At 36.3% G+C, this 17,257-nt stretch overlaps 1 protein-coding gene across 1 annotated transcript in view; it reads left to right on the top strand.

Moving 5' to 3' along the window:
* Positions 1-17,257, top strand: part of CENPP (centromere protein P) — a 205,699-nt gene that overhangs the window by 17,401 nt on the left and 171,041 nt on the right. Inside the window, exon 4 of the mRNA XM_059072428.2 lies at positions 6,407-6,495. Within this exon, the coding sequence (XP_058928411.1) occupies positions 6,407-6,495 (89 nt within the window). The remainder of the gene's footprint in view (positions 1-6,406; positions 6,496-17,257) is intronic.

A 17,257-nucleotide genomic window follows, 5' to 3' on the forward strand; every position in this document is an offset into this window, starting at 1 on the left:
GATCCCAAATAGCCAATGCAATCTTTTTTTAAAAAAATAAATAAATTTATTTATTTATTTTTGGCTGCATTGGGTCGTTGTTGCTGCATGTGGGTTTTCTCTAGTTGCGGTGAGTGGGGGCTACTCTTCGTTGCAGTGTGTATTCTTCTCATTGCGGTGGCTTCTCTTTTGGAGCATGGGCTCTAGCTGTGCAGGCTTCAGTAGTTGTGGCTCGCGGCCTCTAGAGAGAAGGCTCAGTAGTTGTAGCTCATGGCCTTAGTTTCTCCACAGCATGTGGGATCTTCCCAGACCAGGGCTCAAATCCGTGTCCCCTGCATTGGCAGGCGGATTCTTTTTTTTTTTTTTAATTTTATAAATTTATTTATTTATTTATTTTTGGCTGTGTTGGGTCTTTGTTGCTGCGTGCAGGCTTTCTCTAGTTGTGGAGAGCAGGGGCTACTCTTCATTGTGGTGCGAGGGCTTCTCATTGCTGTGGCTTCTCTTGTTGTGGAGCACGGGCTGTAGGCACACAGGCTTCAGTAGTTGTGGTACGCTGGCTCAGTAGTTGTGACTTGTGGGCTCTAGAGCACAGACTCAGTAGCTGTGGCACACGGGCTTAGTTGCTCTGCGGCATGTGGGATCTTCCCGGACCAGGGCTCGAACCCATATCCCCTGCATTGGCAGGCGGATTCTTAACCACTGTGCCACCAGGGAAGTCCCTGGCAGGCGGATTCTTAACCACTGTGCCACCAAGTGCCTCCAAAACAATCTTGAGAAAGAAGAGTAAACCTGGAGCCATTACGCATCTTGATTTCAAACTATATTACAAAGCTACAGTGATCTGAACAATATTGTGTTGGCATAAAATGGATACATATGTCAATGGAACAGAATAGAGAACCCAAGAAATAAACCCATGCATATACGGTCAATTAATTTATGTCAAAACATCCAAGATTATAGAAAGGGGAAAGGATAGTCTCTTCTGGGAAAACTGGATAGCCACATGCAAAAGGATGAAACTGGACCACTCTTACATCATACATAAAACCTAACTCAAAATGGATTAAAGATTTGAATGTAAGACCTGAGACCATAAGACTCCTAGAAGAAAACATAGGTTGTAAGCTCCTTGACATCATTCTGGTGATGATTTTTTGGATTTGACACTAAAGGCAAAAATAAACAAGTAGAACTGCATGAACCTAAAAAGTTTCTGCACAGCAAAGGAAACCATCAACAAAATTACAAGGCTGCATGGGAGAAAATATTTGCAAATCATGTCTGATAAGGTGTTAATATCCAAAACATGTAAAGAACTCATAAAACTCAAGAGTGATAAAAACAATCTGATTAAAAATGGGCAGAGGATTTGATTAGACATTTTTCCAGAGAAGACAAACAGAAGACCAGCAGGTACATGCAAAGGTGTCCAACATTACACTATTCATTGAGGAAATGTAAATCAAAACCACAATTAGATATAACCTCACACCTGTTGGAATGTGTAATGTAAATAATACAAGAAATAACAAGTGTTGGTGAGAATGTAGGGAAATGGGAATTCTTGTGCAGTGTTGGTTGCAATGTAAATTGGTGCAGCCACTTTGGAAAACAATATGGAGGCTCCTCAGAAAGTTAAAAATATAACTGTTGCATGATCCAGCAATTCTTCTGGGTATTTTATTCAAAGGAAACAAAAACACTAACTCAAAAAGATACATGCACCCCCATGTTCAATGCAGCATTATTTACAATAACCAAGACATGGAAACAAATTTAGTGTCCATCGATGGACAAATGGATAAAGAAAATGTGGTCTGTATATAAAATGGAATATTATTCAGCCATAAAATGAATGAAATCTTGCCTTTTGTGACAACATGGATGGACCTTGAGGGCATTATGCTAAGTGAACTCGGACAGAGAAAGACAAGTACTATATGATCTCACTTAAATGTGGAATCTAGGAAACAGAATAAACAAAAAGAAGAGCAAGCTTATAGATGCAGAGGATAGATTGGTGGTTGCCAGGGGAGGGGGTTGGGGGAAATGGGTGATGGTGGTCAAAAGGTACAGACCTCCAGTTAATAAATAAATTAGTCATGGGGATCTAATGTACAGTATGGCAACTATAGTTAATAATACATTATTGCATTTTTGAAAGTTGCTAAGAAAGTAAATCTTCAAATCATCACAAAGAAACAATTTTTATAATTATGTGTGGTGTTGAATATTGACTATGTGATTATTTTGTAATATATACAAATATGTAATCATGATTTTGTACATCTGAAACTAATATAGTGTTATATGTCAATTATATCTCAAAAAATTTTTTTTAAAAAGAATACAATCCAGGGCTTCCCTGGTGGTGCAGTGGTTGAGAATCCACCTGCGGATGCAAGGGACATGGGTTCGTGCACTGATCCGGGAAGATCTCACATGCCGCAGAGCGGCTGGGCCTATGAGCCATGTCCGCTGAGCCTGTGCATCTGGAGCCTGTGCTCCGCAACGGAAGAGGCCACAACAGTGAGAGTGCTGTGTACCACAAAAAAAAAAAAAAAAAAAAAAAAAATACAATCCAAAAAAAAAAAATGGAAAAAAGAATATAGTCCCATATCATAGGCTCCAAAGAAAATTTACCTGATGTGATGACATTCAAACCCAAATGAAAGAAAACACTGAAATCTAATGTGGGGTATTTTGTGAAGTTACAGGACCCTTTTCTTGAATATTTTTACCCCAAATCCTTAAGTTGTAGAGAAGAATGAGAAATGTGGGCTTAAATTGACTGTGGTAGAAAGGAATGTGCTGCTGAGACTCATGCAGGGTCTTTGAGGTCAGTTTGTTTACAAGGTCCTTCCCTTGTTTGCCAACTGGGGTGGGTTGACCTCGTTAGCAGTATGACTGGCAAGGAGAGAGATGGAGAAAAAATATCTTGAAGAATTCACAACACACCAAAAATAGATGAATGAATGAATGAATAAAAAATGGAGGGGCCAGTAAATCATAGGCTTTATGCTGACAAGATAGTTTGCCTATTCTAATGGGTATAAGGCCAAAATCCAGAACACTTATACATACTCAAACAAAAGACAAGGCATTCCTCTGAGATTTTTTTTCTTTTTCCCTTTTTTTTGTTATAACAGCTCTATTGAGATATAGTTCACATACCATATAATTCATTCATTTAAAGTATACATTCAGCACTTTTAAATTTATTCAGCTTTGTGCAACCATCAACACATCAATTTTAGAACTTTATCACCTCAAAGAGAAACCCCATGCTCTTTATCACCCCTCATTTGCTCTTCTTCTGCCCAGACCTGACTTATCTATCTTCTATCTCTATGGATTTGCCTATTCTCGGCATTTCATAAAAGTGGAATCATATAATTTGTATGATTACAAATTTTTTGACTGGTTTCTTTCACTTAGCACAATGTTTTCAGGGTTCATTCATGTTGTAGCATATATTATTACTTCATTAAAAAAATTTTTTTTGGCTGCGTTGTGAGGATCTATCACATTTTGTTTATTCATTTGTCAGCTGAGAAACATTTCACTTGTTTTCACCTTTTGACTGTTATGGATAACATTTCTGAAGATATTCATGTATAAGTTTTTAAGTGGATGTATGTTTTCATTTTTCTTGTATAAATCTAGGTAGAGAATTACTGGGTCAGATGGAAGTACCAGATTATGATTAGTATGTTGAGCATCTTTTCATAAGCTTATTGGCCATTTGTATATCATCTTTGATGAAATGTCTGTTGAGATCCATTGCCCAGTATTTAATTGGGTTATTTGTCTTTTCATTATTGAGTTGTAAGAATGTTCTGGAATTTGTTTTTGATGAGATATGGTGGTAGATGCCCACAAACAGTCTACTTTGACTACAGCTGTTCGTAACAATTCCCACTATATTCTTGAGCAGTGGAAAAAACTAAACAGTGATTATAAGCCATTAATATCCATTTCTCCAGCAGCTGAAAATACAGAAGGACAAGTCAGATATTACCCAGACAAATGGGAAACAGTCAAGCATTATCTACTCACTCTATATCCTTAGGAAATAGCAGAAATTGCTAGATCTACTCCTGTTAACAAAAAAGATCCACAGAATACAGAACACAAAAATGGTACAGAATTTGTTAATCATCATTTAGAAACCTTGCCATGAAAGGAATTAGAAAATGTAGATAAATTCTCTTCAAAATAATTAATCCAGGAAATAAAAGAACATGCTATATTATAACTGCACTCTCAAATGAAAGCATTCAAAGAAAATTGAATAAGATGGAAAGAGAGCTGGGAGAAAGAAAGAAAGGAAGAATAAAATGATTATAGTGCTGAAAACTAAATTAGAAGTAGTTAGGAGTAGAATATGGAGGATAGGCTTGAGAAAAATCACCTACAAGTGCAATTGAAAAGAAGAAAAATCTGGAAGACAATGAAGATTCATATGATTTTTCCAAAAACAAGAAAAAAGAAGAGAAATTATAGGTAAATATATAATAGAAGAAAATTTACTAGAGTAAAGGAGAAAACCTGGATTTTACAGATCAAAGTACTTGACAATTTATTTAACAATCCCCATTATTGAATATAGACTTGTTTTTGGCTTTTTGTAATAAGGAGCTGTTAACCTTTGTCTTCATTTCTTATTTCTTTATGATATATTCATAGAATTCAAATTGCTGAGACACAGAATATAAACATTTTAAGTTACGCATTGTGAAAACAATGTTATAGGTAAAAGTGTCATCTCATTGCTTTAATTTACATTTATCTTATTACTTGTCAGAGCAAACATTTTTTTTCCATGTAACTTGTCTTTTACCTCTGAGTTTTTAGTGCATGTTATATGCCTTTTTCTTTTAAGTTTTCATATCTCCTTGTCATTTTTATAGTACAAATTTTCCTGTTTATTTCTTTTCTTTTAGTTATAAAGTCATTTTATATCGATAGTTTATGTTTTTATGTAATCATATTTGCTTTTTTGTTGTTATTGTTTGCTAAGAAAGTTCTTTCTCACTCAGTAATCAGTTACATGTCTATATTCCCTCCTAATACTTTATGGTTTCACTGTTAACATTTAAGTAAGTAATTCACTTGGAGTTCATTTTGGGTTTTGGTATGGAGTGAAGATCTGATTTCACTCTTTTAAGAAGTAACCCATTTGCACAGCAAAGGAAACCATAAACAAAACAAAAAGACAACCCAGAGAATGGGAGAAAATATTTGCTAATGAAGCAACCGACAAGGGATTAATCTCCAAAATGCACAAACAGCCCAAGCAGCTCAATATCAAAAAAAAAAATAAACAACCCAATCAAAAAATGGCCAGAAGATCTAAATAGACATTTCTCCAAAGAAGACATACAGATGGCCAAGAGGCACATGAAAAGATGCTCAACATCACTATTAGAGAAATGCAAATCAAAACTGTTTAGATATCACCTCACACCAGTCAGAATGGTAATCATCAAAAAATCTACAAACAATAAATGCTGGAGAGGGTGTGGAGAAAAGGGAAACCTCCTGCACTGTTGGTGGGAATGTAAATTGGCACAACCATTATGGAGAACAGTATGGAGGTTTCTTAAAAAACTAAAAATAGAGCTACCATATGATCCAATAATCCCACTCCCGGTTATATATCTGGAGGAAACCATAATTCAAAAAGATATATGCACCCCAGTGTTCATTGCAGCACTATTTACAGTAGCCAGGACATGGAAGCAACCTAAATGTCCATCAACAGAGGAATGGATAAAGATGTGGTATGTATATACAATGGAATATTATTCAGCCATAAAAAAGAATGAAATAATGCCATTTGCAGCAACATGGATGGACCTAGAGATTGTCATACTAAGTGAAGTAAGGTAGACAGAGAAAGGTAAATATCATGATATCATTTATATGTGAAATCTAAAAAAATGGTACAAATGAACTTATTTACAAAACAGAGATAGAGTCACAGAAGTAAAAAGCAAACTTATGGTCACTGGGGGAAAAGGGGAGGGGAGAGATAAATTGGGAGATTGGGATTGACATATACAGACTACTATATATAAAATAGATAACTAATAAGGACATTTAGCACAGGGAACTCTACTCAATACTCTGTAATGACCTATATGGGAAAAGAATCTAAAAAAAAAGTGCATATCTGTATATGTATAACTGATTCACTTTGCTTTTCACCTGAAACTAACACAACATTGTAAATCAACTACACTCCAATAAAAATTTTTTTTAAAAAGTAACCCATATTTGCAGTACTTTTTCTTGGTTACTTTTTCCTATTACTTGGTGACATTTCATTTTGCATATTTTGAAAGTAGATTTGTCTCTTTATTTTATTTAAAAGTTGACTGTGCTTTGATACAAAAAAGTTTTTTTGTCCTTATTTTAGAATGAGGAGAGTTTATCTTCTGTTATTACTGACCTCAGCATAATAATGGAACCCACCGAATATTCAGAATTAAGTGAATTTGTGTCTAGGTAAGATATTTTACTTTTTTTTTTCCTTAGGAATTTCTTTCAGTTTACAATTTTAAGTTTACTTGTTCTTTTTTCTTGATAAGTAAATATCAAAATATCTCTGAAAGCATAACATCATTATTGTGGCTTATATTTAAGCTTATATTTTCTATGTCTCTCATTCACTCAATTAAAATTTATTGTACATTCACCATGTGCTAGGCATTAAAATAAAATATAAGCAAAACCAGATATAATCCTTTATCCTCATGGAATTTATAGCCTAGTAGCGAAGTCAGATTAAATAATTGCAGAAATAAAAAATAATAATAATAATTGCAGAAATAAATCTAAAATTATGGTTGTGGCAAATGCTACAAATAAGAGTTGCACAGCGCTGTTGAAGCATGTATCAGGAATTTGACTTTCAGGTAGAACATAGAATAATTTCCTGAAACTTGAGCTGATATCTGAAAAATGAGCAGGCATACACTAACAAAAGAGGTCCTAGATAGCTTATACATAGGCACTGTGCTGGTGGGGGGGAACAGGAGGCCAGAGTGTCGGGGAGAGGGCAAGAGCAGGGGAGAATGGTATAAGATGAGGTTAGCAACATATGTAAGGTCCACACTATGGATTTTGGTATAAGGAGTTTGGCCATAGTCCTAAGACCAATGTGAAGCTATTGAAAGATTTTAAGCAGAGCCTAAGGAAGGCAGAAGTGTGACATCCTTGAAAGAATTATTTTTGATGTTGCAGGGAGAAGGGATTTAAGGGGTGCAAAATTGGATACAGGAGGGTCAGTGACGAGCCTATAAAACAGTTCAGGGAAACAGAAGTTTGTAGTTTGGACTAGAGTAATGGTGGTTGAGATAGAGGGCTGAATGGATTTGGGGGATATTTAGGAAGTACAATTGAATAGGCATGGTGTTGGTTAAGTAAGAGGAGTCAGGAGTCACTGACAGGTGCTAACTTCTTGGTGATGGTGATTGCATTTGTTGAGATAGGAAAAGTTGGAAGAAGACCATGTCAGATGAGTTGGTGACTTCAGTTTGGACATGTTGAACTTAAGTGGCTTTGAAACACTGAAGTAAAAATAAGAAGTAGGAAGCTAAGAAGAGGTGTAGGTAGGAGATATAAACACTGAGGTTATCTTCCAGTGGGTAAAGTTAAAACTTTGAGCAGGAATGAGATTGCCTATGGAGAGAATATAGAGTGAAAATAGGAAAAGGACTGCCACTGAACCTTGAGGAATTCTAAAATGTCCTGCTGAATAGAATTAAAGGATCATGCAAAGAAATTAGAAAACTGAGATATGGGAGGAAAACCAGGAATGTGTTGTTGACCATTGACAATTGTATTGACAGTTTTTCTTTCACATCTTTAAAACAGTCCTTCCAGTGTTTACTGGAGTACATGGGTTGTGAAAAGAAGTCTGCTACATTGTTTTTGTGTGTGCATGCATTTTTTGGGCTGCTTTTAAACGTTTCTATTAATATTGTTTTTTGACAGTTTGTGCTATTTCTAAGGTGTGTTTTTGTGAAAATTCCCAACCACATCTTTTCTGATACTTTTTCTGTTCTGTTCTCTTTCTTCTTCTCCAACTCTGTTTAGCCATATGTTAGAACATTTGATATTTTGTCTCAGTGTTTGGATGCTCTGTTCTATTTCTTTCACTCTATTTTTCTTTGCATTTCATTTTGGATAATTTCTATTACCCTACCTTAAAGTTCACAGATTCTTTCCTCAGCTGAAGTCCATTCTGCCAATGAGCACATTGAAGAAATTCTTCATCTCTAATGTAATGTGTTTTTATTTCTAGTGTTTTCATTTGATTCTTAATTTTTCTCTCTCTGCTGAAATTCCCCATTTCTTCATGAATGTTATCTACTTTTTTCACTAGATCTTTTAACTTATTAATCATAGTTATTTTTTTCTTTAATGTTTTATTATGGAAAATTTTAGATATAGGTTCCCCCACATCTGAAAATAGAGCATTCTTATGAAACCTTTTGTAAGCCAAAATGGTGTAAAGTGAAGAAGCAGTTACCTCAGGACACATTTTGCTAACAGATGTACACAGTAAATCAAGATACTGCACAAATGCTCACAGACACAGTTCAAAGCTATGGTGGCTTGATGCTGAGATGCTGAGTGTAGTTTCTGGGGAAGGAGCTTGGTGGTGCCACTTTCACTGCTCAGGGTGCATGTTGCCTTTATGATGGCTCACTCCAAAACAAACCCTGAATGTTATTTTCACTTTTTGCCTTTTTTCGTAAAAGTGAAAATTCTTCCATCAGATTTCTTTCGATTAGCAAAAAGAGGTAATAATGTAGGTCTTTGGTAAATGTGAAGTGGTGTGAATCAAGCTTTTGAAAAGTGGGGGGGATACATGGATATGTAAAAATAATAGTATAATTAACCTGTAGCTACCATTAGGCACCTTCAACAGTTATCAGTGTTTTTCCAATCTTATTTCATCTATTCTTACACATTTTAAACTTTCAATTTGGAAATAGAGACACAAGAAGTTGCAATAAAAACAATATACAAGGAGATTTCTGTATACACTGCATCCAGCCTCTGAGAGTGATAACATCTTGCATAATTATAGTATACTATCAAAACCAGAAAATTGATATTAGTAAAATCCAGAGAGCTTTTGCAGATTTTACCAGTTTTGCAAGCACTTGCGTGTGTAACATTATATATTATATATTAACATATATATAATATATGTTACCTTTTTAACCATTTTTAAATGTACAGTTCATTGGTATTAAATACATTCATAATGTTGTACAACCAACACTACCATCCATCTCCATGACTCTTTTCATCTTATAGAACTGAAAATCCATATCCATTAAACAATAGCTCCCCGTTTCCTTCTCTGCCCAGCCCCACCACTCTTATTTCTCTCTGATTTTTAATCATAGTTATTTTATTTTATTTAAAATTTATTCATTTGTTTATTTATTTATTTATTTATTTATTTTAGGCTGCGTTGGGTCTTTGCTGCTCTGCGCGGCCTTTCTTTAGTTGCGGCGAGTGGGGGCTACTCTTTGTTGTGGTGCTCGGGCTTCTCATTGCGGTGGTGTCTCCTGTTGCGGAGCATGTGCTCTAGGCATGTGGGCTTCAGTAGCTGTGGCTCCCGGGCTCTAGAGCGCAGGCTCAGTAGTTGTGGCACACGGGCGTAGTTGCTCCACGGCATGTGGGATCTTCCTGGAGTAGGGCTCGAACCCGTGTCCCCTGCATTGGCAGGCAGATTCTTAACCACTGCGCCACCAGGGAAGCCCAGTCATAGTTATTTTAAAGCCCATATCTGATATTACCAACATTTGAGTCATCGTTGAATTCAGTTCTGGTGATTAGTCTACAATACTTTGTTTTTTCTTGAATTTTTGTGTTCTATAATTTTTTATTGACTGATGGACATTGTCTGTGGAAAACAGTAGAGTGTGAAACAAATAGTATTTATGCCCATAAATGGGTACATTTCTTTTATCAGGCTCTTAGTATGGAGTTTAATTCAGGATAGTCAGCAGTTGAGCTGGGTTTGAGATTTTTGTTCCTTTCATTATTTTTAGGCACCAAAGGCTTCAGATTCTTCCAGCAGTGAATTCAAACTCAACTTCAAATTCAGTTCTTCCTTATGCTTAGAATAGGGTTTGGGGAGCTGGAGGGTTTTCATCAGTGTTCCAGCTTCACTCTCAACTTTTAGTAGTCCCTGTATATCTGCATATCAGTGGAGAATGTTTCTCCCTGCACTTGACGCTCCCTCAGCAGTAGGTGTTGATGCTTGTTTCTTGGTGCTAGGCTCATGGTGGGAACAAAGGGAGATCTATGTTCCATGGTCCATCCTTAGTATTGGGCAGGTCCTGTAGACCTGCACCTCAGGGGCTGAGAACACCAGTTTTCGTTCTCCTCCTCCCCAGTGCAGCCAAACTCAGCCTGGGTCTGGTGTTGGTCTTACGGGGAGAGAGTTCCTTGCCCCTCCCCCCACACCCCATGGTTATGCTTGCTTCCGGTGTAGGATCCTGCACCCAAAGGGTTTCGTACCCCTCCCGTGCAACAGAGGGATTTAAGCTTCTGCCCCTTTTTCCAAAGCAATGGATCTTTCTCTTGGTAACAGGAGTGTTTTCTGCCCCTCTCCCAGAATCAAATGGGTTTGACTTTTACTCCTCCCTTGGAGGCAAGGGTTTTTTTTTTTTTTCTTGCACTGATTTGCTTCTGCTTCTTTAGCAGCTTAGGGTTTTTGCTTCCTACCAGAAAGAAGTTCTGACTTCATTTTGTACCCCAGCAGCAGCTGATCACCTCTTTGTGCCTGTGCCACTGAGGGGAGCTCTCTCTGGGCTTCTGCCATGATCTTTCTGGTGGAGTCCCTTTGTGTCTGGGGTTCCCATCTGTTCCAAAATGACATCCACCCCACATTTGTCCTTTAAGAATTTGTTGAAATTTTAGCTGATTTCTTGTTATCCACTTGTATGGTGGCTGCTTCCCTCCCCTATGTTTAACCAAGGGTGAATAGTTTATGTGTCCTGTTTCTCCTTAAAGGGAGAAAACATTTAATTTATTTGATTGCCGTGTAACCTCAGGTCTTTGATGGGCTCAAGAAAGTTTATGATTTTATAGATTATTCAGATTTTCAATGATGTTAGGTTGAGAGTGGCCTTCTCTGCAGTTTTTTACATCTTAAGTAGAAGTGGAACTCTTTCTTGGTTTTCTCTGATTCTCATTCTGGAATTTGGGACATATTATTTTTTTATCTTCTGTATCCATCTTACCCTTTCTTTATATTTTCTATCTCTTCATATCTTTGTGCTTATTCCTGATTGTTCCTCAGATCTGTATTTTCAATTCAGTAATTATTTCATTTTCTGACTAATCTGCTCTTTAAAAATATATTTTTTTAAATTTTTATTGGAGTATAGTTGATTTACAATGTTGTGTTAGTTTCAGGTGTACAGCAAAGTTAATCAGTTATACATATACATATATCATCTCTTTTTTAAAATTCTTTTCCCATATAGGCCATTACAGAGTATTGAGTAGGGTTCCCTGTGCTATACAGTAGGTCCTAATTGGTTATCTCTTTTATATATAGTAGTGTGTATATGTCAATCCCATTCTCCCATAATCTGCTCTTAAACCCCTATCCATTGTCTTTTTTTTTTAACTGAAGTATAGTTGATTTACAATGTTGTGCCAATCTGTGCTGTACAGCAAAGTGACTCAGTTACACACATATAGACATTCTTTTCTTATATTCTTTTCCATTATGGTTTATCACAAGATATTGAATATAGTTCCTTGTCCTATCCATTAGGACCTTGCTTATCCATTCTAAATATGGTAGTTTGCATCTACCAACCCCAAACTCCCAGTCCATCCCTTTCCCTCGCCCCCTCCCCCTTGGCAACCACGAGTCTGTTCTCTATGTCTATGACTCTGTTTCTGTTTTGTAGATAGGTTCATTTGTGCCATTTTTTAGATTCCACATATAAGTGATATCAAATGGTATTTGTCTTTCCTTTTTTTAAATTTTTAAATTAAATTTTATTTTTTTTCATACAACAGGGTCTTATTAGTCATCAGTTTTATACACATGAGTGTATACATGTCAATCCCAATCTCCCAATTCATCACACCCCCACCCCCACCACCCCACTGCTTTCCCCGCTTGGTGTCCATATATTTGTTCTCTACATCTGTGTCTCAATTTCTGCCCTGCAAACAGGTTCATCTGTACCATTTTTCTAGGTTCCACATATATGCATTAATATACGGTATTTGTTTTTCTCTTTCTGACTTACTTCTCTCTCTATGACAGTCTCTAGATCCCTCCACATCTCAACAAATGACCCACTTTCGTTCCTTTTTATGGCCCAGTACTATTCCATTGTATATATGGACCACATCTTCTTTATCCATTCATCTGTCGATGGGCATTTAGGTTGCTTCCATGACCTGGCTATTGTAAATAGCACTGCAATGAACATTGGGGTGCATGTGTCTTTTTAAAAAAAATTTATTTATTATAATTTTTGGCTGCATTGGTTCTTCATTGCTGCACACGGGCTTTCTCTAGTTGCGGCGAGTGGGGGCTACTCTTTGTTGCGGTGCGCAGGCTTCTCATTGTGGCAGCTTCTCTTTTTGTGGAGCATGGGCTCTAGGCGCGTGGGCTTCAGTAGCTGTGGCACGTAGGCTCAGTACTTGTGGCTCACGGGCCTTAGAGCGCAGGCTCAGTAGTTGTGGCACACGGGCTTAGTTGCTCCACGGCATGTGGGATCTTCTTGGACCAGGGCTCAAACCCGTGTCCCCTGCATTGGCAGGCAGATTCTTCACTGCTGTGCCACCAGGGAAGTCCCGCATGTGTCTTTTTGAATTATGGATTTCTCTGGGTATATTCCCAGTAGTGGGACTGCTGGATCCTATGGTAATTCTATTTTTAGTTTTTTGAAGAACCTTCAAACTCTTCTCCATAGTGGGTGTATCAATTTACATTCCCACCAACAGTGCAAGAGGGTTGCCTTTTCTTCACACCCTCTCCAGCATTTATTGTTTGTAGATTTTCTGATGATGCCCATTCTAACTGATGTGATGTGACACCTCATTTTAGTTTTGATTTGCATTTCTCTAATAATAAGTGATGTTGAGCAGCTTTTCATGTGCTTCTTGGCCATCTGTATGCCTTCTTTGGAGAGATATCCATTTAGGTCTACTGCCCATTTTTGGATTGGGTTGTTTGTTTTTTTAATATTGAGCTGCATGAGCTGCTTATATATTTTGGAGATTAATCCTTTGTCCATTGATTCATTTGCAAACATATTCTCCCATTCTGAGGGTTGTCTCTTCACCTTGTTTGTAGTTTCCTGTGCTTTGCAAAAGCTTTTAAGTTTCATTAGGTCCCATTTGTTTATTTTTGTTTTTATTTCCATTACTCTAAGAGGTGGATAGAAAAAGATCTTGCTGTGATTTATGTCAAACAGTGTTCTCCCTATGTTTTCCTCTTAAGAGTTTTATAGTGTCCAGTGTTACATTTAGGTCTCTAATCCATTTTGACTTTATTTTTGTGTATGGTGTTAGGGAGTGTTCTAATTCCATTATTTTACATGTAGCTGTCCAGTTTTCCCAGCACCACTTATTGAAGAGACTGTCTTTTCTCCATTGTATATCCTTGCCTCCTTTGTCATAGATTAGTTGACCATAGGTGCGTGGGTTTATCTCTGGGTTTTTTATCCTGTTCTATTGATCTGTATGTCTGTTTTTATTCCAGTAACATATTGTCTTGATTACTGTATCTTTGTAGTATAGTCTGAAGTCAGGGCATCTGATTCCTCCAGCTCCGTTTTTTTCCCTCAAGACTTCTTTGGTTATTCGAGGTCTTTTGTGTCTCCATACAAATTTTAAGATTTTTGTTCTAGTTCTGTAAAAAATGCCATTGGTAATTTGATAGGGATTGCATTGAATCTGTAGATTGCTTTGGGGAGTATAGTCATTTTCACAATATTGATTCTTCCAATCCAAGAATGGTATATCTCTCCATTTGTATCGTCTTTAATTTCTTTCATCAGTGTCTTATAGATTTCTGCATACAGGTCTTTTGTCTCCCTAAGTAGGTTTATTCCTAGGTATTTTATTCTTTTTGTTGCAATGGTAAATGGGAGTGTTTCCTTAATTTCTCTTTCAGATTTTTCATCATTAGTGTATAGGAATGCAAGAGATTTCTGTGCATTAATTTTGTATCCTGCAACTTTACCAAATTCATTGATTTGCTCTAGTAGAGTTCTGGTGGCATCTTTAGGATTCTCTCTGTATAGTATCATGTTATCTGCAAACAGTGACAGTTTTACTTCTTCTTTTCCGGTTTGTATTCCTTTTATTTCTTTTTCTTCTCTGATTGCTGTGGCTTTAGAGGAAATGCTTTCAGTTTTTCACCATTGAGAATGATGTTTGCTGTGCGTTTGTTGTATATGGCCTTTATTATGTTGAGGTAGGTTCCCTCTATGCCCACTTTCTGGAGAGTTTTTACCATAAATGGGTGTTGAATTTTGTCAAAAGCTTTTTCTGCATCTATTGAGATGATCATATGGTTTTTATTCTTCAGTTTGTTAATATGGTGTATCACATTGATTGATTTGCATATATTGAAGAATCCTTGCGTTCCTGGAATAAATCCCACTTGATCATGGTGTATGATCCTTTTAATGTGTTGTTGGATTCTGTTTGCTAGTATTTTGTTGAGGATTTTTGCATCTATATTCATCAGTGATACTGGTCTGTAATTTTCTTTTTTTGTAGTATCTTTGTCTGGTTTTGGTATCAGGGTGATGGTGGCCTCATAGAATGAGTTTGGCAGTGTTTCTTCCTCTGCAATTTTTTGGAAGAGTTTGAGAAGAATGGGTTTTAGCTCTTCTCTAAATATTTGATAGAATTCACCTGTGAAGCCATCTGATCCTGGACTTTTGTTTGTTGGAAGATTTTTAATCACAGTTTCAATTTCAGTGCTTGTGATTGGTCTGTTCATATTTTCTGTTTCTTCCTGGTTCAGTGTTGGAAGGTTATAGCTTTCTAATAATTTGTCCATTTCTTCCAGGTTGTCCATTTTATTGGCATAGAGTTGCTTGTAGTAGTCTCTTAGGATGCTTTGTATTTCTGCCGTGTCTGTTGTAACTTCTCCTTTTTCATTTCTAATTTTATTGATTTGAGTCCTCTCCCTCTTTTTGATGAGTCTGGCTAAAGGTTTATCAATTTTGCTTACCTTCTCAAAGAACCAGCTTTTAGTTTTATTGGTCTTTGCTATGGTTTTCTTTGTTTCTATTTTATTTATTTCTATTCTGATCTTTATGATTTCTTTCCTTCTACTAACTTTGGGTTTTGTTTGTTCTTCTTTCTCTAGTTCCTTTAGGTGTATGTCAGGGTGTTTATTTGAGATTTTTCTTGTTTCGTGAGGTAGGCTTGTATTGCTATAAACTTCCCTCTTAGAACTGCTTTTGCTGCATCCCATAGGTTTTGTAAATAAATATATCTCTTGTTAATAAAATATACCTCTTGTTTTCATTGTAATTTGTCTCTAGATGAGTTTTGACTTCCTCTTTGATTTCTACAGTGATCTCTTCAGTGATTTCTTCCTCTTTGATTTCTTCAGTGATCTCTTGGTTATTTGGTAACATATTGTTTAGCCTACATGTGTTTGGGTATTTTCACTGGATATTGAATTCTGGGTTGACAGTTCTTTTCTTTCAGTTCTTTAAAAATGTTGTTTTACTTCCTTCTGTCCTCCATTGTTTCTGTTGAGAAATCCACTCTCTTGGAATCCTTGTTCTTCTATATGATATGTGTCTGTTTTCCTCTAACTGATTCAGGAAGTTTTCTTTTTCTTTAATTTTCAATAGTTTGATTATGATGTGTTTAAGCATGGATTTCTCTGAGTTTATACTCCCTGGGGTTTTCTGAGCTTCTTAAATTTGTAAGTTTATGTCTTTTTACCTAATTTGACAAGTTTTGAGCTATTATTTCTCCAAAAATATTTTTCAGTCAACACTTTTTATTCTTTGCTTCTGGGTCTCTGATGACATGAATGTAAAATTGTTTGGTATTGTCCTACGTGTCCCTGTGGCTCCATTCATTTAATTCAATTTTTTCCTGCTGTGTTATTCTGATTAGATTGTTTCTGTGTACACTCGACTACAATCAGGGTATTAAACAGTTCCATCAATGCAAAAAAGCCCTTATACCCTCTCCCCATTCTTAACCCATGGCAAAACTTACTATGATCTTCATTACTAGAATTTTTCCTTTAACAAAATGTCAAATAAATGAAATCACACAGTGTTTAACCTTTAGAGGCTGGCTTCTTTATTTAGCATAATGCCTTTGAGATGCATCTATCTTTTCATTTCTGAGTAGTATTCCATTTTATGTATAATAGTTTGTTTATCCGTTCACCTATTGGAGGACATTCAGGTTATTTCCAGTTTCGGTGATTATGAATAGTGCTACTCAATAGAGTTTTTTATGTGAAAGTAAATTTTCTTTTCTCTAGGGTAATAACCGGAAGTGGGGCTGCTGGATCATATGATAAGAATATGTTTAAAATAAACTGCCACACTGTTTACCAGAGTGGCCGTACCATTTTGCATCCTCACCGGCAGTGTGTGAGAGTAACTGATAATATTTTAGTGAATTAAGTTTTTTTTTTTTTTTTTTTTTTTTTGCGGTAGGTGTGAATTAAGTTTTGATAATCATTTGATTGTAGACCTAATATTCCTGGGAATTTAATTTTTAAAGAAAAGTTTAAAAGTGTTATTCCAAATTTCTCTCTATGCTTTGCTTTATCCTTGAGAAAGAGACATTTGGAGTTACTTTACTTTTTTGATTCCTCTAGTTGCATTTGAAATGTGCCACTGCCAACATTTTGTGAAAGAAATCCATAACATCTGTTGTACATTCAGTGAAGTTTGAAATATACTTGGGAAAATAGATAAATTGCAATCACTCTTACAGCTCTAAGAGCCGATACATACACACACAAACACACACACTCTCTCTCTCTCTCTCTCTCTCACAAACACATACACACACACACACTTTCTTTCTATAATGGAAGACTGTGGAGATGTGAATGGGGGTGAAGGAATTGTGACTTAATCCACTTTTAAATACAGTTCTTTAAAAAAAGTCATGTAAGAGAACAGTCTTTTTCTTTCTCTTTCTTTCTCTGTGTGTCTGCAGTGTGCGTGTGTGTTTAAACTTTGGCCATTGTAGTTTTTACGATTTA

The sequence above is a fragment of the Kogia breviceps genome, chromosome 8, assembly GCF_026419965.1.
Source record: "Kogia breviceps isolate mKogBre1 chromosome 8, mKogBre1 haplotype 1, whole genome shotgun sequence".
Classification (NCBI taxonomy): Eukaryota; Metazoa; Chordata; class Mammalia; order Artiodactyla; family Physeteridae; genus Kogia; species Kogia breviceps.